This window comes from Mytilus edulis, chromosome 6 (genome assembly GCF_963676685.1).
Source record: "Mytilus edulis chromosome 6, xbMytEdul2.2, whole genome shotgun sequence".
NCBI lineage: Eukaryota > Metazoa > Mollusca > Bivalvia > Mytilida > Mytilidae > Mytilus > Mytilus edulis.
In genome coordinates, this window is record NC_092349.1 from 6,355,680 (window position 1) to 6,381,616 (window position 25,937).

Below are 25,937 nucleotides of genomic sequence, written 5' to 3' on the forward strand. Positions count from 1 at the left end.
AAGAAAATAGCTCTATTTAACTTTCTAACATATCTATGCACAAACTTGAAACAATTTTTATCTTGTAAATGTAAACTTCATATTCAGGGTCAAATGGAGCACCTACTAAACATACTCTTTTGTTTAAATTGCAGCAGTATCCAGTTAAAAATTTCCCCCTAAATTCAAGTCATTTTTTTTTTTAAATCTCCCCTAAAATATCACAGATTCTTTCATTCCTAAAAAAGTCAAATTTTTTTTTTTACATTCCTTGTACATTTGTATATGTATTAGAGTTATATCAATGTTATAAGCTAGTGCAATTCTAGTCAGGGAAAATGACAGTTGTTTCCATTCGTTTCGTGTGTTTGAGCTTTTGATTTGCCAATTTTGGCCATTTGTTAAGGGACTTTCTGATTTGAATTTTTCTTTGAAGTTCAGTATGTTTGTCTTTTTTCTAATAAAAAAAATGATTTAACATTCATGATCCCCAATTTATTTTAGTTTTAGTATTATGAAATCTAACATAATGACTTATAAAACAGGTAATACATCCAAAGTGGCAGCCCCATCAATGTTCAGGTGCATGTACAGTTCATCATTACCAATTGACATGACTCATGTTAGTAGTGAAGTTGTTAATCACATTCAAAGAAATGTCAGATTTTTATCAACTTAGGTTAAATTTAACAATTTATCTGTCTTATTTAGTGTGTTAAGTTGCCTTCTTAAATTATAATATGCATAAATGATCATAAATATCCATTTGCAGTTATGTTCCTTTGTATTATGTATAATACTTGTGTATAACTACTTTTTTTCTATTAATGTATATTAACAACAAAAACAATCTACTTTAACATGATAAACAATGCATAACAATGTGTATTTGGCAGTATCAGTGACTTCCCGAAGCCTAATATACCCTAATGCTGAGATGAATTTACAGAAAAATAAATAATGTTAAAATGTCAAGAATCTAAATGCTCTGATGAAGTGAGGAAAAACATGAAAAAAAACACATTGCTGTATAAAGTTATTTCACTTTATTTTTATGATTGCACTTACTGTCCTGAACACATTCTCTGCGAACAGTAGCCTGTCCAATTTAAACATCAAGGGTTTCATGCAAGAACCTTTTAAATTTCATTAACAATCAATCTTTGCAATATGATCCTTGAATGATATACTATGTCTAATGATGTGAACATGACTTTTTTGGTGTTTTTTATTACCTTTTACAAAATTGGGAAGTCTGGATTAATATTAATTTCTATTTATGTTTTCAAACAATAAAAGTCATGCATTAATCATATATAAAAACATATATTAGTACATTTCAGGTAGCCTTACAGATGTTTTAAATTTGAAAAACAATGGGTACAGTTTATTGACACTGAAACAACAAAAGGTTTTATTATTTGGTTCACCAGACAATTGTTTCCTTGTAACATAAGACCTCAATTGGTGCTCAAATGCAAATAGTTAAATAAGTTTGTATAGTTTCACTAAATAAAACCTAAGGACCCATGTCGCTACATGCATTTTAGCCAGATTCCAATTTCAAGTTTATTTTTTAATACTAACAAAACCAAGTCTAATGGAATAACAGCAAGTCAAACACAATACATATTGTAATATATAGGCAAGATGTGTTGGACTATAGTTGATTATCAGAAAGATTTTTACACAACCCTATAAATTAAAGGACCTTAAAATTGTAGTTGTTACACCTTGGACCCATCAGTTATTTTTTGTTTTAATCTTATTAACATCAAGCAAAGAAAATATATTTGTCTGAATATCTTGCAAAAATTTAAAAACAAAAGGAGCGACCATACTTAAGAAAATATATTTGACATTGGTTCAAGGTTGTGTAGCTGCAAACTACATGATGGCATAAAAATAAAAGAATGTATGTAATGTTAGTAAACAAGCTTAGCTTCATTGGCTTGAGATCAAATTTAATTAAGTAGTCTCATTTACTGACAAATTATAATTTATAATCATTTCATATCTGTAAAATTTTATTCTTGCGACTCTTTAAATATCACATAATGGTGTAAATAAATATTCTTCCTCTAAAGAGGGTTAACTCAATAGTTACAACTAATCTTACTCAAGCAATAAATACAAATTAACCAAGTACATAAAATATCTTAACTATAGCTACATGCACACATATACAAATTAAAAAAGTACATAAAATATCATAACTACATACCAAAATATACACATTATATCTATATACATACATCATGTACATATATATCTATGTAGTATGTATAAATCAAAGAAATAACATATAACTTGTTTTTCATGTTAAATAAAAAAAATTAGGTTTTTCTCTTTCATTGTTTCCAGTGTTTAACTGAAACACAGACATATTAACTGTCTCTGGCAGCACCAAGTCTCTGTTTTGATGGAATAATCTTAAATTTTTGATTTATATTTTATGGGATTTAATTATATTTAATTTTAAGTTAACAAGTTTTCAAAAATAAAAAAAACTTTTGGAAAGTTCACATTTAATTCATATTCTTCATAGATATAGGAAGATGTGGTGTGAGTGCCAATGAGACAACTCTCCATCCAAATAACAATTTATAAAAGTAAACCATTATAGGTCAATGTACGGCATTCAACACAGAGCTTTGGAACAACAAGCTATAAAGAGCCCCAAAATTACTAGTGTAAAACCATTCAAATGGGATAACCAACGGTCTAGTCTATATATAGTCAGTACATTTACTGTAAGTAAAATAGAATCTTTAGACTGTATGTAGCCATCAGTACAATTACATCATCAGTAATATAGTTTTCAATGAGACAAGTTTTCAACAATAATTGAGACCTGTGAGAGTCCCCCAGACAACAAGCAACAAGAAACTGAGAACACCTACATTATCACTTCCCTGTATTTGAAAAATTCATAACATAAGATAAGGATTTTTAAAGTCTCAATATACAAATTTTAAAAAAAAAATCTATAAATTAAAGTCTTGGAAAACAACAGGTTATAAACAGGGGAGACAATTATTGGCTTAAAATACAAACATTACTGAAAATCAAACACAAATGTAACTGGAAGACAAAAATGTCCCTCACCAAGACTATAAGTTACTCAGGCCTAATTATTAATGATACACAAATGTAACAGGAAGACAAAAAATGACCACTAAACTACACGGAAGACAACAGACTGACTTATTTTAAGGAATATTGTAACTTTCATACTTATTTTTTAAACTCCTCTTTAGGTAACAAGACTTGCAAAATCAAACTTTATTCAAGACATGATTAATTACGAACAAAATTCCTAAATTCAAAATTTTAACTCAAACTTTTAGTCTGATTATGACATGTATGAGTAGAACCTTTTTGTCACAAATAAATATTTCAGTGCAGCATTAATATTATTATTCTATCAAATATTGTTTAAAATATAAATGTAAATAGTGTCAAGAATTGTTTAAGTTTTTAGCAAATAATGAATCTGTTTTGATACCTGTTGAAATTTTTGAAAAGTCTTTAGATAGAGATTTAACAGACATGATGGCCTCTTTTGTAGAAAGCGGTTTACTATTGTCAGATTTCCCTACACCAAAATAATTTGTGTTTACTCCAAGTCTATTCACTTTTTCATCAATTTTCCTACATTCTTCTGTTGTTTCCTTTATTCTTTCAATCTTTGCTTTTTCATAAGCCTGTAATATGAGAAAGAAATTTGTAAATGCAAACATTTTTAAATATCTATATTTAAATTCAAAATTAGAAAAAAATATGATAGATATTTGCTATGCACAATTCACTTGGCAAGAACCTGGATTATGTCCCTTGAACTTCATTTTGACTGCATGTCACCAAAACATTCCTTACCAAGAAAATGTCTGATCCATTTAAAGAATCTTTGTCTAAAGAATAAAAAAGATTTTAAAAAAGAATTATCATTTAAATAACTTTTACAAGTTTTAGACACAGAGTCTGTATGATTTTCTAGCTGGATTTAAAAAACAAATCTGGCCTATTTAGATCATAAGATGTCCGAAAAAATATTCAGCTTGCTTCATATTCAGAAAGTATTACATATACATCTTGTATGAATCTGAAAGAAAGAAAAATGCTCTGGTTTGACTGAAAAAAAAATTTGCCTCCAGGTGTGCAAATGTAAGAATAAATGTGGTTTGATATAAAATTCCTGGCCGTAGACATAATATAGTTTAAAGAAAATACATTTGATCAATGAATAAGAAACAATTTCCTCAATATTATATTCTTGATTGAAATATATATACATGTATAAAAATATGCATAAATGTACATAATGTAGTACTGATCATGCTCAGAATACATTTGTTTCTATAATATTTCAACACTAAGGGAGATAATTTGCTGGGTTTTTTTTTTTTATTTTTATGAAACATGCAATACTTGTCATGATTGTGGCATTTTAAGTAAGTCATATTTTCATTTGTTAACTCAAAAGATAAATTCACAAAAGTTTTGGGTCTACATACATGTACATGTATGTCAATGTCAAAAATTCTATCCTAAAAAGTCTGATTGGTCGTTGGATTGGTCAGTGAATTTATCTGTTATATTACTGTGTACAACAATTATAATATTCAATTATAAGTTAAAACAAATGTCAACAAATACATTTTTGTAAAACATTAGTTTAATATTATTACGACTATCTCAATATTATTTCATGTGAATGCAGAATTGCTGAGTTACTAGCTGTTGGATAGGAAATTCAAATTCACAATATCTTTATTCCTAATCAAAGGGCCCATAAAGAGCATATATAAATCAACACAAAACACAATATTCATATAATATCCACACACACAACACATGCAATCTAGCATACATACGGATCGTTAATAATTAAATCTGATTTAGAACAAATATTGAAACATGATTATAATTTAACATAAAAAAAAAACATAAAAAAACTCCATCAGCAATGAATTCATAAACTAAACTGAACTTGTAACAAACCTTTTTCCTCTCCTCTGCTTGTTTTTGTTTCTGGGAAATCTCTTCTGATGATTTTATTTTATTTACTTGTGATCTTTGTTGGTATTCTAAGAAACGTGCTGGTGGTTTTCCTGATTTTGGTTGAATATCCTCAAATTTAATATCAAACACAATGCAATTTTGTCCATCTTTATTCACATTTTCTGAAGCATCCATTGTCTTTGTAGTTCCTACTCTCCTTGTAAAAATTTGGTTGCTGGAATACAAACAAATATTTCATAAAGTATTGTAGAGTTTTCCTGAAACAACATTCTGTATATATAGTCAGATAGTATATCAATATATGTATACAAATGTATGAATTTTGGGGGTATACATGTACCTTATTTTTCATGTATTTCCTTTTTTTGTGCAGCAGATTTTTTTATAAATCATGTAGTGAGCTTTAACAATTACCATATTACAATGTTAAAATATAAGTCATTTATTTTCATAAAAAAAAAGTACAGTTCTTATATATATATATATATATATACAAACTTGAAAAAGGGAAAAATAAAATTATATTTTTTTAAAGAGGATTCAGTGTTCTCCCCAGGGCCTTTTAGCATCATGGTAACATGCTGCTATAATCTTAAATGTGATGCTATCTGAATTGATTTTCTTATAGATAGTGTTGTGGATGTGATGCTATACATGTACTTTTTAGAATCAAGATGGTATTTCAATTTCCCCTGTTTACCAGGATGCTTAATGAAATATCTGGGGAGAACACAGGGATTTTATGAAAATACAGGTTAACATTTTTGCTTTGAAAAAGTTTTATGGCTATATATACTTATACATCTTTCTATGTTGTGATGTTACACTATTGATTTAGATGCAAGATTGTAACAGTGAAGGTTTGGTACCATTGAAATGTTTAAACCTGCTGCAACTGTTTGCACCTGTCGTATTTGTCAGGAATCTGATGTTCAGTAGTTGTTGTTTGTTTATGTGGTTCATATTAAAGTGTTTCTCGTTTTTTATATAGATTAGACTGTCTGTTGGTTTTTCCATAAAAATGGTGTTACACTACAAATGTAGTTATTTTTTGGGGCCCTTTATAGCTTGCTGTTCGGTGTGTGAGCAAAGGTTCCGTGTTGAAGTCCTTACCTTGACCTATTATGGTTTTATAAATTGGGACTTGGATCGGAGAGTGCAGTTGCATTGTCTGATTGGCCATCAAAACACATCTTCCTATACATGTATCTATATGCATTATTATTCAGATTAAAATACAGTGAATGAGTTAGAATCATTTGTAATATTGATATTATTCTTTTAAAACAAAAAAGAAATGATTTTGCACTATGAATTGATATGCCTCTGAATGAATCAAAATCTGGTTGAAGAATTTATTTGGGTCTGCATACATGTACATGTAAGTCAGTAATATCAGCTCTAAAACAAGTACACAAAACTAATACTAGGCATGCTAGTACACAGAACTAATACCTTTGCTACATGGAACTTGAAATTCTGTGAAAATTTATATATCTGAATTTACCAAGAGCACAGTACTCTTACCAAAATTGTACAATAAGAAAAGCAGTGGTTATTTTACCGGCTCCGCCTTAATAGTGATTTATAAAGAGTTTTGCTTTTTTGCTGGTCTTATTTAAGATTTTTAATCAAGACTACATGTATATGAAATTAATTTTAAAGGAAACAATCTATGCACAAATGATATGCATGTATGTGGCTAGATATCATTGAATGAAAATGGAAAACAACAAATTTGATTTTCGACTGATATCATGGATATGTTGAGTAACAGCAGGGTTCAGAGTACTTTGAAACATGAAACTAAAATTCATGAAAACCAGACAAAACTATAATAATAATCTATAAAATTGAGAAAGGAAATGGTGAATATGTCAAAGCGACAACCACCCGACCATAGAGCAAACAACAGCCGAAGGCAACCAATGGGTCTTCAATGTAGCGAGAATTCCCGCACCCGTAGGTGTCCTTCAGCTGGCCCCTAAAATATGCATAATAGTACAGTGATAATGGACGTCATACTAAACTCCGAATTATACACAAGAAACTAAAATTTAAAATCATACAAGACTAACAAAGGCCAGAGGCTCCTGACTTGGGACAGGCGCAAAATTGCGGCGGGGTTAAACATGTTTATGAGATCTCAACCCTCCCCCTATACCTCTAGCCAATGTAGAAAAGTAAAAGAATAACAATACGCACATTAAAATTCAGTTCAAGAGAAGTCCGAGTCTGATGTCAAAAGATGTAACAAAAGAAAATAAATAAAATGACAATAATACATAAATAACAACAGACTACTAGCAGTTAACTGACATGCAGATATAGTCTTTAGTGCAATAAAATATCATGAGATTAATAAAAAGATAATGTACACACGATACAGTCTTTAGAAATCTAGCTTATTGACAGCATTTATTCTATGAATGTTGAATACTTATTACTAAAATGTATATATATCTACAAATTTTGCAAAAGTGATGCAATGGCAAAAGAAACAAGTGTTATTATGTTCAGTTCAAGTCTGCAAGGGCAGCACCTACAATGTATTTGGTGCCAGACTTAAAAAAATATGTTCACCAAAAAGCAAGGCACTGGTTAAAAATTGTAACGCTCGTAAAGCTTCTACTTCTACTTTTTAGTGACCGCCTTCAACACGTTGGACAAGCAGTTGGACAATGTTGGAGGTTGTGGGTGTATCTTTTTCTTTCAAAAATAATAGGATATTTTTATTAAAATTTTTAAATCAGAATGATATTTTATATGTGTTTGTATGCTAAATTGCTTATGTGTATTATATATTTTTTAGACTTTAAAGATTAAAGAAAAAAAGTACTAGTATCAATTCTAAAGACTTTTTTTTAAAGTAAGGAATATCAATTTTAATATGCACGTTTTGAATAAATGTTTGATAAAGACATAGTTGTATAGAGATTTTTTTAATTGAAGTGTTTGTTTCTATATTTATTCTATTCTTTAAAATCTTAATTTCTATACTTCTATTTTAATCTTAATTAAGACCGGAAAAATATCAACTACCATAAGAAAAAGAGCATATTGACTTTAGTACAACTTCAACTTTGAATAAAATTTAATAGATTTTGCAAAACTAAAGCATTTGTAAAGGGTAAACAGGTAAATGATGTTAGTAAATTGTGAAATACGTACATTTGTTATAATATGGGGACGAAGTCCCCAATAACAGTAGAAAATTCAATAAAAAAAAAAAATTGGGAAAATTTTCCCGATATTTTCATTGTACCAATGAACTCAAAATCATTCAATTTTTTTTGTCGCGTTTTTGAATTTCCGGATCTGCGCAGAAATCTACAATGTACTTCCTTTTCCGGTCTCGTTTGTATGAAACTTTGAGTAAAATATATATTTTCCAGTCATGTATAAAATAGGAAGGAACGCAATACCAATTTCATTTTTAATAATTCCTCGATATGAAAAAACGTTACCTGATGATAGCGTTTCTTTTTTTACATTGTATATGACGTCATAACTTTCATAACGTCACAACGAAAATCCCTAACAACAGAACCAAAATCCGGGAAACGTTACGGTATTTCCATTTCTTTTTCATTACAAATATTAAAGTTACAAAAAAATAATTCATACAGACTTCGTCCCCATTTACATTATGCCTGTCTCGTATTATCAATATAACAATAACCTTCTATTAAATCAAATATTAGTTCATTTTTTTGGATATTATATTCCATACTGTTAATTATAACATTTTTTGGGGACTGGTCCCAACCTGTTTAAATAATTTAAGGGCATATCCAACAGTTTATTTCTGACGGTGAGAAATTTTTCCCCTGAAGATATTTCATTCTTCAGTTGACAGAGAATCGAATTTGGCAAAAAAAAATATATGTTGTCGATTTCGTTTTTGCAAAAATTACTGCTGAAAATTGAACATTTTTTACAATTTTTGAGTAAAAAACGTTTTTTATTGAAAAAAATAAATATGATATTTTAATCAACATATACTTATATAATTGGGCTCAAATTGAAGCAAAATAATTCAAGATGGTTAGAAAAATCTAACTTTACCATTTAAAGCATTAATTCTTACTCAAATAAAAGCCAAAAACGTTATGGTGGACCCAAACAACGGCAAGAAATGAACATTTGAAATGCACATTTTCGATTTTTTGAAATATTTCTAACGGTGTCGATTTGGCCAAAGTGAGATATGTTATTCTTTTTAAAAAATGGAACTTCATAACGTTTTGAAAAATATTTGTCACCATGCTCGTTTTTGAGAAAAATTGAGTAATATAATACTGTTTACTCAATCCCTCCCGTAAGCCTCACAAATTGCGCCAAAAATTAAGACGTTTCGGAAAATAACGTTATATTTCCCCGCTAATTTTTCAAAGGCAGTGCGACGGTGTGGCAGACAAATGTATTTATACAATTTGACTTTGTTGGATAGTTGTCTCGATAGCAATCGTATCGCATTTTCTTATTTATAATGAACCAGTATCTGGACGAGATAACAATTCAGATAGTTTTACTATTGTGTTTGTCAAAATTGGGAAACCTGATAGTGAAAAACTCAATGCCTCCGTATTAATTCATTTTGCAGTTTCGGGCTTTTTATTCTTTATAGGCTTCTAGCTATAACAAAAATCTGTGTGTTGACTCTTAGTGTTTTGAATTATATGGGTCGTTGGGTTGCTGTCGTATTAATGTATACCTTTAAAATCTTTTTCAAAACAAAAGGATTGATTGGGTATAGAAATATTCACATCTCTGGACTTCTCCCATCCGACAGTATATCTTTGCTAAAATTTGGTGCTGCCGTTTAGCTGCTTAGATGTATAAATTTGCAGCCTCGTTTAGTCGAAATAAAAATGTATATCTGATGCATAGTGCAGTGAGTTTCGCGCTATCTATACGTTAAAAAAACATCTAAATAAATGGTTGAAGGGATATACGAACTTCGAATAAAATCTCTAAACAACAACAAAGATCACATGAATCTTCAAATAAGTCACATTGCTGATTTTAACACATCTGTTGTGCCTATAGCAGTTGAAGGTAAAAAAACCAGCTTTATTTAAAAAAAAAAAACAGATCAGTAAGACAAAAGCTTGAGAATAAACGAAAGGGCCGAAAAACGACCGTGACTGCCGTTGTTTTACTCTTCAATATATGAGTTACTGCATATACACAAAGGAAATTGTTTTCTGTTCTACTGCCCTACACCTAGTTTGACTGCATACAATGTAACCACTGATGTAGACTACTATATTATTTTTGATTATGCAAACAAATGAATTCAAAGAGAAAGATGCGGAAAGAAATTCTAAAATTTTCGTTTAAAAACAAAATGTAAATAAAAATAAAATACCAAAACTGGAACCCTGTTTCAGACAACTATCCGTTGAAAATTGATGATTATGCATCACTATATGAAACTGATAAATTGATTGCTCCCGTTCTCCCGTGGCAAATATATCACACATAATTAGGACGAGGCGAAAGTGGATCTGAAGTAAATCATTAATACATTATTAAGATAAAGAGTTTGCTAGCGGTAAAACGTATGCCGTACTAGAATAAAGTTGAATAAAATCAAAATCGTGAGTAAAGCTATTAGCCCCCCTCCCCCTAACCCCCCCCCCCCCCCCCCCCCCCCCCCGCTTTTTTCCTCAATTTTAAATTATGGTATTTCGATGGCGGATGGCTGTTTTTTTCCCTATCCTATTATGGACCCGCTGATTTTATGAGAGCGTGTCTTATTAGTCAAGACCTACATCAAGACCTACACCGTTTTGTGTTTTTTTTTTTGCTAAATTATATTTGTTTTCTTATACATAAGTAAACATCAAAATCGTCAGATTTTTCTACGTGTATGTCAGTGTATATTTATATACTACAATGTTTTCCTATTTCAATTTTGTTTTTATTACAGTGTCATCTTTTGTTTTACATTGTTTACCAGTTAAAGGTTGTATTCATTTAAAGATCTACTATATGTATGTACTGTACATTAGGACTTCAACGCAAAGCTAGATGCATGATAAATGTTAGTTTACGCTGTATCTTATTTTTCTCAAGAAACCAGTTTTTTTTCATCTTTCTTAAGTTAAACCAAACTTTGAGTTTTCTATCCTGAATGACAAAATTTTGGAAAAGTTTGGTAAAGAATTAATTACAATTTGCATTCTAATGCAATAATAAATCATTACGCATTTGTTCTCGTTGTTCTCTACTGTATTGAAGATAATTTCAATAAAACGGAAACTTAAGTGAATATGGTCTATAATGATTATAAAGATAATTGCGGTTCTTTTATAATAGACTAAGACGACAAAGATATCTTTAAAGATTTGAGTTCTATTTCTGTTAATATTCTGTATGAGTTTTTTGCCGATTCCCGCCGTGCCCTTTCTTTCGATGAAAGAACCCGCCCTTTCCAGACGGCCATAGAAATTCCGATGGTGATTCCGTTATGACGTCGTTGAAACAACGTTAAATTACGGGAAACAATAGACGACGTTTACGTCTGTTATTACCTCCCCTGAAACTGTTGGATATGCCCTTAATAGGTAATTTGTTTAACAGTTTAATCTTTTTCCACATACCTTTTCATACGATTGCAAATATTGTCCAAAGATTGGATGCAAACTGACTGTATTTCCTGGATTTTTTCAAGTCAGTCAGATCTGTGAAATTGTTGTGAATACACCTTATCGCTATTCCCGGCTGACCCGTCCGCTTGAACTTTTGACGTCAACAACAATCACTTTTCCATTGTGGCGTCAGACATTTTGTTTTATGACGTCAAAATTTTACGGGAACCTGTGTGATTTCCAGCAATGGCGGACAAATAGCGATAAGGTGTATTGGTATTAGCCTAGGACAGGTTTATTAGGAAGAAATGTTCGGTTCAGGTTGTTTACATTAACGACAGTTCCGAATGTCTAAACTAAAAAGGGGAACCACTAATGACAGGACGATACACCTTATCGCTATTCCCGGCTGACCCGTCCGCTTGAACTTTTGACGTCAACAACAATCACTTTTCCATTGTGACGTCAGACATTTTGTTTTATGACGTCAAAATTTTACGGGAACCTGTGTGATTTCCAGCAATGGCGGACAAATAGCGATAAGGTGTATTGCCCGGATAGTGACAGGACGGTTGACCGGACGACATATAAATATCCATAACTTTTTTGTTATCCGATAGATTTGTTTAATATTTGTAAACCTGAAAGATATTAAACTATATTTTATGAATATAAAAAAAAAGAGGAAAAATAATTATTTTTGAGCAAAAAAAGTTGACCGGACGGTATTCACACTCGCCAATATACGCTAAATATATATTCAACTGGTTGACGACAAGTGTTAATATCTCTTTTGTTTTACAATATTTGTCCATGAAACTCAGGAATCTGTGAGATTTATAAATATATTATACGAAAATATAAACTTGATTGCAAAAAAACGTGTTTTTCTCAAAAAAAAGTTGACCGGACGGTATTCACACTCGCCAATATACGCTAAATATATATTGAAATGGTCGACGACAAGTGTTAATATCTCTTTTGTTTTACAATATTTGTCCATGAAACTCAGGAACCTGTGAGATTGAATAATATATTACACGAAAATATAAACTTTAAAGTAAAAAAGAAAACAAATCTGCAAAAAAAGTTGACCGGACGGTATTCACCCTCGCCGATATACGCTATATATATATTCAACTGGTCGACGACAAGTGTTGATATCTCTTTTGTTTTACAATATTTTATCATGAAATTCAGGAATCTGTGAGAATAATAAATATTGGATACGACAATGTAAACTTTATAGTGAGAAAAAAAAGTTTGTCTCCAAAAAAAGTTGACCGGACGGTGTTCACATTCGCCGATGTACGCGTTAATTATATTGAACTGATACAAATAAGTGTCAATATCTTATTTGTTTTACAATATTTTTACACGAAACTAAGAAATCTACGAGATCAATAAATACTTGATATGAAAATATAAACTTTATAGTAAATAAAAATGTTTTTCTTCAAAAAAAGATGACCGGACGGAACAAACATTCGCCGTTATATGCCTTAATATAAGTTGGTAGACCCAAGTGTTTATATCTCTTTTATTTTATCAAATTTATGAAATCTGAGAGATCAATAAGTACTTGATATGAAAATATAAACTTTATATCAAATATGTTAAATGTTGTTCTTAAAAAAAAAGTTGATCTGAGGGAATTAACATTCGCCGATATTATTATTTAAATATATTGAACTGATCAACACAAGTTTTAATATCTCTTCATTTTTATAATATATCTGTCCATGAAATGAAATAATTTGTGAGATTAAATAAATATTTTACAAGAAAAATAAACTTTAAAGTAAAAACAATGAGCCCAAAATGTTTATGTGAGCGAGTTCACCAATGCATATTAGAAGTAATGATATTTAATCAAATTAATCTAATTTTGACACTTGTTGTAATCACCAATCAAGCCAAATAACATGTCATTAAAGTTTTCACACCTGAGACATCAAATACATTTAATTGAATTACCTTATAATCAGTTGGTAATTAGTATCCAAGAAGAAATTTTATAAAGTTCAGGATTTCAGATTAACATTTAATTGGGATAGTGCGTATACACGATTCTCACGGGACCACTGGCTGGGGCATCTGATCTAACATAGTCTACAAATAGTATTCAAGAAATACGACAGAGCAACTGACTATCATAATTAAAACAAACATAAACAAGTGACACAATATGTTATTTTTAACACATAACACTTACAACCACATATGAAGAAAAAAACAAAAACAAAAAAGGAAAGCATAACAAACATATAGTATTTTTCTTTTAGTTAAAATTAGATGTAAAAGTATAGGTCAAAAACCGAAGTCTCAAAAAAACAAAAGTCTCAATCCCTTATAGAAGTTAAAAAACATTAATTTATTTTATTGGTTTTATTTTTATTTAAATTTAATAAAATAAGCTTAAACAAGTATAGGTTAATAAGGCGCACCACCTATAAACAAAAAAGTCGCCTTTAATTTATATTTATTTTCTTAAATTTTTATTTTAATGGAATTTTTTCTAAAGTAAAATATTACTATTATGGACTAATTCCAGATTTAGTTACCAGGGCGCAATTACCAGTTGGTAAGCCGTCCACCAAAAACATATAACCGTAACCGTATTAACATTTAACTCACCTAATAATAACTATTCAATTGTTCAGTCATTTATGCTCTGACTTTCAACCAGTTCAGATCACACAAATTATATTTCTACTATATTTTGCTTTTAGCATGTCTTTTTAAAGACAATTTTCAATATATATTCATTATTGAACTATTGATATAGATAGATTGATAATTGTGTTACTATATATATTGCTTTATTCAAAAGCATGTCTTTTTAAAGACAGTTGTCAAACATATATTTATAAATACAAAAGTAAACAGATTGATATTAGTGCTAAGTACTATATATTGCTTTATTTAAAGGCATGTCTTTTTAAAGACAGTTGTATAGCCATCATATTAGTACAACTTACCAGTAGACAAAATATCAAAATGGACAGTGGGTCTATTGTCTATATGCATATAGATGTATTACATCAAACAGAAATTGTAGATATTTAAACTAAACCTGTTCAAAACATCTTGTACATCGAATGTTCCCCCTTATAAGCCAAAGGCAAACGAAGTTTACTTGTTTCAAACTGGTGCAGATGATTGGAAATGTGACCAATATCTGTGGATAAATAATGGTACAAAATCAGTCACCATTGGTAATGATGTTCTTAAAAAAACATTTTTACAAAATCCGATTACCAGGAACAACAGACAAAACAAACGGTATTTGCTTTGTGAATGAACCACATTTGTTTTTTTGTAATAACGATGTAATTTTGAAATAAAAGGTATATCCTGCTCGAAATTCCCACTTCCACCTCTCCGTTGGTGAGCAGGGGGCAGAATTATTCTGGCAGACGGAAGGGGTCGGTTAACAATTTGTTGCCGCCAATTTTTACCATTTGAACAGATTGAAACAATAACCCAATAGAATTGTTTAAAATATATGTAAGGTATAATAATTTCATTTATTCGATAGTTAAATAAACTATTAACTATAAACAAGGATTTCTAACTATACAAATCCTTGCTATAAAGGTTATTTTTTCATAAAATATTGCTATTAACAATATTAGAACCAAAGAAGAGATATTTTAGTCTTGTGTCGATCAGTTCAATATATTTAAGGCATATATCGATTGAATGTAAAATCCGTCCGGTCAATTTTTTTTATTTTTTTTTTTATTATTTAAATATATAGTTTAATTTTTCGTATAATATATTTATTCATCTCCAATGTTCATAAATTTCAGGGACAGATATGGTAAAAAAAATAATATTAACACTTATGTCAATCAATTTATTATTATTAAGGCATATATTGATTGCAAAAAAACGTGTTTTTCTCAAAAATAATGTTAGCTGTCCGGTCAACTTTTTTTTTAAGAAAAATATTTTTTTTATCATAGAGTTTATATTTTCATATCATATATTTATTTATCTCGCACATATCTCAGTTTTATGAAAAAATATTGTTTACAAAAAAAAATATTTACATTTTTTGTCGCTCAGTTCAATATAATCAACGCGTACATCGGCGAGGGTGAATACCGTCCGGTCAACTTTTTTTTGCAGATTTTTTTTCTTTTTTACTTTAAAGTTTATATTTTCGTGTAATATACTATTCAATCTCACAGGTTCCTGAGTTTCATGGACAAATATTGTAAAACGAAAAGAGATATTAACATTTGTCGTCGACCATTTCAATATATATTTAGCGTATATTGGCGAGTGTGAATACCGTCCGGTCAACTTTTTTTTGAGAAAAACACGTTTTTTTGCAATCAAGTTTATATTTTCGTATAATATATTTATAAATCTCACAGATTCCTGAGTTTCATGGACAAATATTGTAAAACAAAAGAGATATTAACACTTGTCGTCAACCAGTTGAATATATATTTAGCGTATATTGGCGAGTGTGAATACCGTCCGGTCAACTTTTTTTGCTCAAAAATAATTATTTTTCCTTTTTTTTTTTATATTCATAAAATATAGTTTAATATCTTTCAGGTTTACAAATATTAAACAAATCTATTGGATAACAAAAAAGTTATGACTATTTATATGTCGTCCGGTCAACCGTCCTGTCACTATCCGGGCAATCGTCCTGTCATTAGTGCAACCCACTAAAAAGATAGATTTTACTGCGTTATATAATCCCTTTACAGCTACTTATTTAAAAAAAAATAGTTATTCGAAATATAATTATTTGCATAAATAATCGATAATATCAATATTGATAGCCATAAAATATTACACAAATATCATTATTATTTGCTCCTTTAAGTCTTTCATTTATGTGATGAAATTAAAATCGTCCACTTATTCTGCAAACCCTTCGGAACCACTCAGATGTTTTCCACTTTAGACGCTGTCTGCTACACCAAGACACAACAGCATGAAGCAAAATGAAGATGAAGAAAAGAATATTGACCTGTTCCGAGAAACCCCTATAAGATATTTAGGTCTGAACAGTTTAAAAATTGTACTTGTGAATGATGTTAAACCAAATGTCTTAAAATACAAGTTGTTACAACTTTCAGGCAGGATAGTCCAAATCAAAAATGACTCCACTCTCAGGTCTTACTAATTATTACTCATATAAAAAAGATGTGGTATGATTGCCAATGAGACAACTCTCCACAAAAGACCAAATTACGCAGAAACTAACAGCTAGAGGTCACGGTACAGCTTTTACAATGAGCAAAGCCCATACCGCATAGTAAGTCAGCTATGACAGTCAAGGATTTGTATACACCTTATCGCTATTTGTCCACCATTGCTGGAAATCACACAGGTTCCCGTAAAATTTTGACGTCATAAAACAAAATAAAACAAAATATCTGACGCTACAATGGAAACGTGATTGTTGTTGACGTCAAAAGTTCAAGCGGCCGGGTCAGCCGGGATTAGCGATAAGGTGTATAGTACTATACAAATCCTTGTGACAGCTAATATGACTCAATATGACTATATAAAGAAACGGAAATACCATAACCATGATAATGTAACGTGATCGAGGGGAGGTCAACATTGACACAGACGGACGGACATAGCCACCTATGGCACGACAAAATATCTTGTGGTAAATTCCCAGTAACTAAATAATACGGTGGATATTTACAAGTTTATTAACAAATGTACATTACTTCAGGCACATTGACAAAGTCAGCTACAAAGTTTAAACATATATAAACTTTAAATACAAGTCCTCCAGAATCTAACTGATTCAAGACTTCAAGGAATACACATCCTTACAGTATCACAGCTGATACACCATCTGCCAGTCTCTTGACCAACTGACCTTATCATAGAGTTTAATTACTTCATCTCTAGACAAACAAATAGGCATAGCTAATTTTATTACCCTACACACCAGTACATCGTTTCTGGTCTTAATCACATCTGACAGTTCAACTTTAACTGCAGATAATAAACTAGCAACTTGTCAAATTAGCCTTGCGTCATTAGTTTTCTCTGTAAACAAATAAACAGTTATAAAGCCAAACTAACTAGAGGTCAATATTTACAAAACATTAGAATATTACAATAACGTTTCCGATTTTGGTTCTGTTGTTAAGAATTTTACTTGTGACGTCATGTTCAATGTAATCAAAGAAATGCAATGCATCAGGTTATGTTAATTCATATCAAAAACAAAGAATTATTAAAAATGAAATATATTGGTATTGTGTTCCTTGAGTTCCTCTATTTTACTAGAGAATGTAGAGTATACTCAGACATTTCAGAGTCTCACGATGAAAATCAGTTGAAAAAGGCATAACTCATCAGATGGATACAAATTGAAGTACATCTAACAAAAACAGTGTACGTGGCTGGGTAATTGTACATCCCAACAACAAAAGACACTAAGTACAGATCTGAGAGTACTCGGAGGTACTGACAGCTAGTTCAAAGCCAATAACAACTAATAAAAAAAATCAGGCATCTTAAGACTGAATTATCAATCAGAACACATCCAACATGCAATGGATTAAGTGTAAATTTAAAGACGTCATAAAAAGTCAGAGAAAAATGTGACCTTGTGCAATACCAAGATACTGGAATCAACAGATTGAAGATTCATGAAAGTGCATATGTATATAACAATAATAGATTATTTAGTTTGCTTTTAATTTACTGATAACAAATTAATCAATATTAATATCAATAAAAACAATATTCAAAGATCTAAGAATTGGTAACCTTTTCTAAAATAAGTTTATTTCAAGGATCGATAAGTTTACCAGGATCCTTTCTAAATTTCCGGGCACGGTAAACAACATCCTTAAAAATGAGGATGTGCTATCTCTTTTGATATAAGTTTTCTTCAGGTACAACCAAACTTCAAAACCAAATCTTTATATTAATAATAATATATTTGTATATTTAGGTTATGCTAATGAGGTTGGAGAAGCTTTTAGATCAATGGTGCATGTTAATCTGGTACGGTTTACATATGTGGTTGCTAGTGGTTACGTGGTAGCAGACGCAGTTCACAAGGGTCAAGAGGCATCACAGGTAAAGATATTTATATAGATATATACAATGAAACCTGTTTTAAGAGACCAGTTAATTATACATTTATTATAAGGGAGAACAATAAAGTGGGGACCTAAATTTAATGGCCTTATGACAGTCCAGGGTTCTCACTAAGGATTTTTGAAGGGCGAAACCAGGGACTCAACATTTTTGGCCATGGCGAGCCCAGCAGTGAGAAGATGAAATTTTATTGATATTTGTTATAATTTCAGTCTCTATGGCAAAATGGAGCAAGAAAATGATAGATAATGTTTAATAAACTTTTGATAAAAAGGATGAAATATGTGCTCAGTTGATACAGCATATTACCATTTTGAAGAATTGTTTGAAAATGATGAGTCCAGGACTCATGGGGTTTTGCTTGATAAGAGTGCTCTCTACATGTATACCAGTGGTTCTCTCTATATCACTTCAAACTACCAAAAAATCATCTGAAGAAAAATACAAAAATATCAACCTTTTTTTATAAATACATTCAAATGGTCTTGTAACACTGACACTTTTGATTCTGTATCACATGAAGCTTAAAAAATCATTGATAAAACTGACTATTACAAACACATAACTGATTCACAGAGTTATCTCTCATTACTCCAGGTCTTTTCTTCAATAATTACTGCTAAAACTTGATAACAGATCATATTGTCAGATTGTAAATGTTTTTGTCTATATATATGACATACTTGTTCGTATCAATTGTCAAATTAACTAATCTTTGTTTATTGTGTATACAGGATTATAATTTTTAGAAGCATTTTTAACGTAGCAACAACAAAAAAACAACGAAAAAACAAAACAGAAACGCAGAGGTGGTCAATGAGACATTCAGACTTGGATTTGTCATGTAAGCAACTAGGCCACCACTCACCACATCACCTTTAACAATGAGCAAACCAATACAGTTTTAAAAAACCCGGACATGACAGAGGGGGTATAGGAGGGGTCCTGATCCCAATCCCGGGATTTGTGATTTTTTTTCTACGAAATATCAAGTATTTTGTACTTCAGGAATAATTTGCCTCAGTTGTACATGTATGTGTTTTGCAAATAATTTCAGATTTTCAGTCCTAGATGCTTTTCAACTTCATACTTAAAGCTTTATTGGCCTTTTTTACCCCTTTTTGAATTCATATTTGAAGATTAAACACATATCTATGATGAGTTTCTTTACTTTTTAGAAAACCTATCAGGATGAGAAGAAGAAACAAAGCCGAGTTAGAACAGCTGTATTAGATACTCTTATTTGGCAGGGACTAGCCTCCGTGGCAATACCAGGCTTTACTATAAACAGAGTTTGTACATTTAGTGGTCTCCTTCTGAAAAAATCAACCTCATGGCCTGCTCCAATGAGACATTGGACCACAACTTTTATTGGATTAGCATGTATACCTTTCATAATTAAACCAATTGATAGGTCTGTTGACTATTTAATGGAAAATTCTTTCAGGAAATGGTTCCAGGTTGGACCTGTTTTAAAAGAGTTGGTCCATCATGAACGGAACGACTGATAATCTGTTAGATTGTATACTGTGGATTCTTTATTAATCATTAGATACCAATTTTCGTGGGAACAGGTGAACCACAAAATTAAATGTTCAACAAGTACCAAATTTTGTTATAGGCCTGTATGAAGATTTTGGCAAAACCATGAAATTAAATATCAGCAAACATGTAAGTTTTTCTTAATCCACGAAATTTGGTACCAACAAAAATAAATGCATCTACAGTATTTGATGTTCAATTCCAATGAATGATGAAAGTAACAAAAAGTGAGACATAAGTGTTATTTTTCCGGCAGCTAAGAATGGGTCAACAATTGTTAAGTGTTTTGCTCAAGTCAGTTTGATATGAACTACTTGTGATAGATGAATGATATTTTGTATAAAGTTGTATTACTATCAGTACATATCAGTTTGTGGACCATTTCGAGGCCCTGTCTCATATCTCATGGTCCATATTCTTTGAATCAATTAGCAATATTGGAGTCCATGAAATTGTCCTTTTTTTTCTGTCAACAGGCGAGACATATCTCTGTGTCCACAATTTGATTATCTATGCATTTAAGTTATTAATACTCAAATTTTATACAACCGCAAAAATTGAAAATTTTTTGGTCGTATATTGGTATTATGTTGGCGTCGTTGTTCGTCGTCGTCCGAAGACCTTTGGTTTTCGCACTCTAACTTTAGTAAAAGTAAATAGAAATCTATGAAATTTAAACACAAGGTTTATGACCATAAAAGGAAGGTTGGGACTGATTTCGGGAATTTTAGTCCCAACAGTTTAGGAATAAGGGGCCAAAAACAGGTCCCAAATAAGCATTTTTCTTGGTTTTTGCACAATAACTTTAGTATAACCCCATCAGAAAAAAAAGTTGAGGGCCAGTTGATGGCCATGTGGCGGACAGTTGAGGGCTAGCTGTTTTAAGCCAAATAGTTGAGGGCTAGGTGTTGAGCATCTTAGCTCAACTCAAACCTGGCCAAGCAGTGTATGTTGGATAGATGTCTCTCAACTGGCCCTCAACTTAAGCTGGCCATTAAGTTGAGGAAAAGTTGAGCAATTTATCTTTGGTTTTCATATAGTTGAGCAAAAGTTGAGCATTCAGACTTTGAAATTTTTGTAGTTGAGCAAAAGTTGAGCATTCAGACTTTGAAATTTTTGTAGTTGAGCAAAAGTTGAGAGTTCAGACTTTGATTTTTTTTTTTTATAGTTGAACAAAAGTTGAGCAATTAGAAATATGACCTGGTGATATAAATGTCATGTGCCATCTGTTTTATCTGTCTTAAGGGCAAATGGACAGGAAGTATTATTATAAATGTACACAAAGTTTGAGGCAAAATTAAGGGAAGAACATGTTTTTATACATTTTTCTGTATTTTAACTTAAGATAAAAAACAAACAGTATTTCTTTTATTATAAGATATATCAAATATTCAAGATTGAGGTAATTAACAGTTATTATTAGGGGCAAATCTCAAAGTATTCACACTGTCACAATACCCAAAAGAACCTCAAACATTTAAAATTTGAACTGGGTTTGAGCATGCACATGGCAAGCAAAGATGAATTTTAGCTATCATGAATAAAATATGAATTTTACAATGAATGTAGATAAAAAAGTTACAAATAACTGTATTGACATTGATAAGTGCAGTGAATTCTTCTGATGACATGACTCTTGGATTTAGGAAGATTGATGTTTTAACACATATTTCTGGAAACATCTTTTGGTAAGTACATTGGACAAAATGTTGGATTAGATTTGATTTCCACCATTTTGAATAAGTGTATAATTATGCTCTTTTAGTTCAAAATAGTGCTATGTGAAGTGTTTTCTTTATAAACTTTAAAGAGTGAAGAAAAAAATGAGACAATGTATTTATGCATCAATTTATGTATTGTCAAAATGTGTAAGACAGGAGACATGTTTATCTTATTATTATTAAGACAATTTGTTTAAGAAAGTATTACTAATAAAATAAGAATATTCTAATATAATGAATTTGGTATAAAACTAGAGATCTATTCTTATTTGCTAGATAACTTCTAAAAAGCAAGGATAAAGCATTCATGTAGTCTGTTGTGAGTTGAGGTTTTTCAGCAGTATTTTGGCTATAAAAATACACAATTTAAATTTATTTTTTCTACAATGTGTAGTCATCAGTGTGCAATTACCACACAATGCTCAACTTTTAAAGACCTAGCCCTCAACTTTTAATGACCTGGCCCTCATCTATTGGCCACCTAGCCCTCAACTTTAAATGACCTGGTCCTCAACTGTTGGCCAGGTAGCCCTCAACTCTAATTGCTCAACTGTTGGACACCTAGCCCTCAACTATGATATTTTCTCAACGTTGCTCAACTAATTTGTAAAAGTTGAGCATTGATGGTTGAGGGCTACCTAATTTGCATGGCAAAAATCCAGCTAGCCCTCAACTGGCCCTCAACTATTTGCTCAACTGATGGCCAGCTAGCCCTCAACTGGCCCTCAACTGATAGCTCAACTGGCTGCCAGTTGAGCAATGCAGTTGGCCTAGTGATCATTTTTTCTGTATGGGAAGTTAATAGAAATCTATGAAATTTTAACACAAGGTTTATGACCACAAAAGGAAGGTTTGGATTGATTTTGGGAGTTTTGGTCCCAATGAATTAGGGGCCAAAAGGGTCCAAAATTAAACTTTGTTTGATTTCATCAAAAAATGAATTATTGGGCTTCTTTGATATGCCAAATCTGAACGTGTATTCAGATTCTTAATTTTTGGTCCTGTTTTCAAATTGGTCTACATTAAGGTCCAAAGGGTCCAAAATTAAACTTAGCTTGATTTTAACAAAAATTGAATTCTTGAGGTTCCTTGACATGCTGAATCTAAACATGTACTTAGATTTTTGATTTTTGGCCCAGTTTTCAAGTCGGTCAAAATCAGGGTCCAAAATTATTATATTAAGTATTGTGCAATAGCAAGAAATTTTCAATTGCACAGTATTCCACAGACAAGAAATCTTCAATTGCACAGTATTGTGCAATAGCAAGAAATATTCAATTGCACAGTATTGTGCAATAGCAAGAAATCTTCAATTGCACAGTATTGCGCAATAGCAAGAAATTTTCAATTGCACAGTGTTTATGAAATATTCTTTGAAAATTGGAGTTATCTTTCTTTGTCCAAAATAGTAGTTGAATCAACTTAAATCATTGTTTTATACAATATACAATGTATATTAACTTTTACTACCAACTAATAAATCAAAACAATCTTTACCATTCAGTGATTACAAGCACTTTTTTTACATTTTGATATTTTATGATGTATTTAAATGAGTAGTTATTGTTGCAAACTCCAATAGAAATTTAAGTTGAGATCAGTTTTGGAATAAGGGAAAGGGGGATGTGAAAAAAAATGGAGGGGGGGGCATTTTTCTCATTGTAGATTTCATAAATAAAAAATTCATTCTGTGTCAAAAACCTATGCTGTGTCAACTATTTAATAACAATCCAAATTTAGAGCTGAATCCAGCTTGAATGTTGTGTCCATACTTGCCCCAACCGTTCAGGGTTCAACCTCTGGGGTCGTATAAAGCTGCGCCCTGCGGATCATCTGGTTATCCATTATATATATGTTAAGACAAAGGTTATAAGGACAAACAGGAAGTACTGTTTTTAATTATTTGTCTGATGTAATGAAATTATGGGTAGAGAAACAGGATCAGTAATAAACATTTTTGCCCTAACCTCAAAACCAAACATTTTTTTTTAAATAAGAAAAAAAAACATAACTTTCACATATTTTTGGAAGCATTTTTCCACATTTTAGGGGGGAAATAATAAATAAAACAAAATAAAAATAGAGGCAGAACCTTAATGACAGATTTATGAGTGCATTTATTCAATAAAACATTTTTGGGGAAAATTTTTAATTTCCCTGCTGGTGACTAAAATAGATATGATGGATGTCATTTAAGGGCATAAAACAGAAAGAAATAGCTTCATACATATATTGGGACATTTTTTCATGTTAACAACCCTATATTGATTTTACACTGTATTATGAATGTAATTTGTGTGTTTTCCATGAATTTGAAACAGTATTATAAACCATGTTTGCCTAAGAAGAAATTTTACTGGATTGTTGACTTTTTTAGTATGCAATGGTTAGTGTATTTTTATTATTTGTTATTAAGAATATTTTTAGTGTTTTATAAAAATAAATTGTTTTTCTAGCTTTATTTCTTGCTATATTTTGCCAATTTCCATGGTATACATGTAGATTAATAATTATAATTGTCTTGTACAGTCATATTTGATCTATATGGTAACTGAAATGACCAAAGATGTTAACTCAAATGTCCAAAGCTGGCAACTAAAATGTATGTTGGTTATATATAAGGAATCACTGAAGCTGGTAACTCGAATGTCCCTAGATGGTAACTCTAATGTTCCTTGATTGTAACGAGAATGTCCCTAGATTGAAACTCAAATGCCCCAAGGTTATTCTAATGTCCCTTAATGGTAACTGGAATGTCTTGATGGTAACTCTAATGTTCTAAGCTGGTTATTCAAATATCCCAAAATGGTATACTCAAATGTCCCTTGATGATAACTCTGATATCCTAAGATGTCTTAGATGGTCACTCAAATGTCCCTAGTTCGTAACTAATGTCCCAAGATTGTAACTAATGTTCTAAGATGGTAACTCGAATGTCTTGATGGTAACTCGAATGTCTTGATGGTAACTCTAATGTCCAATGATGGTTACTCTAATGTCCCTTGACGGTTACTATAATGTCCCAAGATGGTAACTCAATTGTTCTAAGATGGTAACTCTAATGCCCCCTGATCGTTACTCTAATGTCCCTTGACGGTTACTCTAATGTCCGAAGATGGTAACTCAAATGTTCTAAGATGGTAACTTGAATGTCCAAATATGGTTACTGTAATGTCCCAAGAAAGTATGTCACAAGATGGAAACCCTCATTTCCCATGATGGTAATTCTAATGTCCCTTAATGAAATCCCAAATGTCCCACTATGTAACTCGATTGAAACTTGGCTGTAACCCTAATGTCATAAGATGGTCACTCAAATGTCCCTAGTTGGTAACTAATTTCCAAAGATGATATCTCTGACGTCCTAAAATTGTAACTCAAATGTCCCAAGATGGTAACTTTGTCACATGCTGGTAACTCAAATGTCCCAAGAAGGTATGCCCTAAGATGGTAACCCAAACGTCCCTTCACAAAAATACTGAGCTTATTAAGACCCGGAGATGAAAGACATAAAGAGGCTACGAAAAAAGCAAAAAGTGTTCATTTTGCAGAAAAGGCATATAGGTCAATGCCACTGTTACTACAATTAGAAAAATGGTTACTGGATGGTAACTTAAGTTTTCCCTACTAGAGCGGGATGAAATTTAATTTACAGTTGGGAAATATAGGAAAGAGGAAGAACATTATAAGTTGTAGAACATAACGATCAAGGTCAGTTACTAAAATAGAATTTTAAAGTTGGTTTCAGTATGATATCCTACTATGAATCGTAAGGCAGTACTTTTACATGTTTATTTGTCCTCTCAAGAATATTTGTATTTAAACCATTGAACTAAAATGAGATCTCAATGTATGCCAAATGATGGGGAATCTTTGAACTTGTTTTATTAGTTTTAACAATGTTACATGGTAGAAGCTGTATAACCTTAAATATTTTGTTCAGCAGAAAATCAAACTGATAAAC

General features: G+C 31.0%; 2 protein-coding genes across 2 annotated transcripts; one reads left to right on the forward strand and one right to left on the reverse strand.

Moving 5' to 3' along the window:
• Positions 1-818: 818 nt before the first annotated feature.
• LOC139527022 (uncharacterized) lies at positions 819-11,715 on the reverse strand. The gene is made up of 3 exons (XM_071322264.1): positions 11,616-11,715; positions 4,984-5,218; positions 819-3,686 (listed from the first exon to the last, which is right to left on the reverse strand). Exons 1-3 carry the CDS (start codon positions 11,621-11,623, stop codon positions 3,441-3,443), a joined length of 489 nt encoding a protein of 162 aa, XP_071178365.1. The 5' UTR covers positions 11,624-11,715; the 3' UTR covers positions 819-3,440.
• A 4,791-nt stretch (positions 11,716-16,506) lies between these two features.
• Positions 16,507-24,434, forward strand: LOC139527031 (mitochondrial fission process protein 1-like). Its single transcript, XM_071322278.1, has 3 exons — positions 16,507-16,633; positions 18,562-18,689; positions 19,889-24,434. Exons 1-3 carry the CDS (start codon positions 16,567-16,569, stop codon positions 20,216-20,218), a joined length of 525 nt encoding a protein of 174 aa, XP_071178379.1. The 5' UTR covers positions 16,507-16,566; the 3' UTR covers positions 20,219-24,434.
• Positions 24,435-25,937: the final 1,503 nt, after the last annotated feature.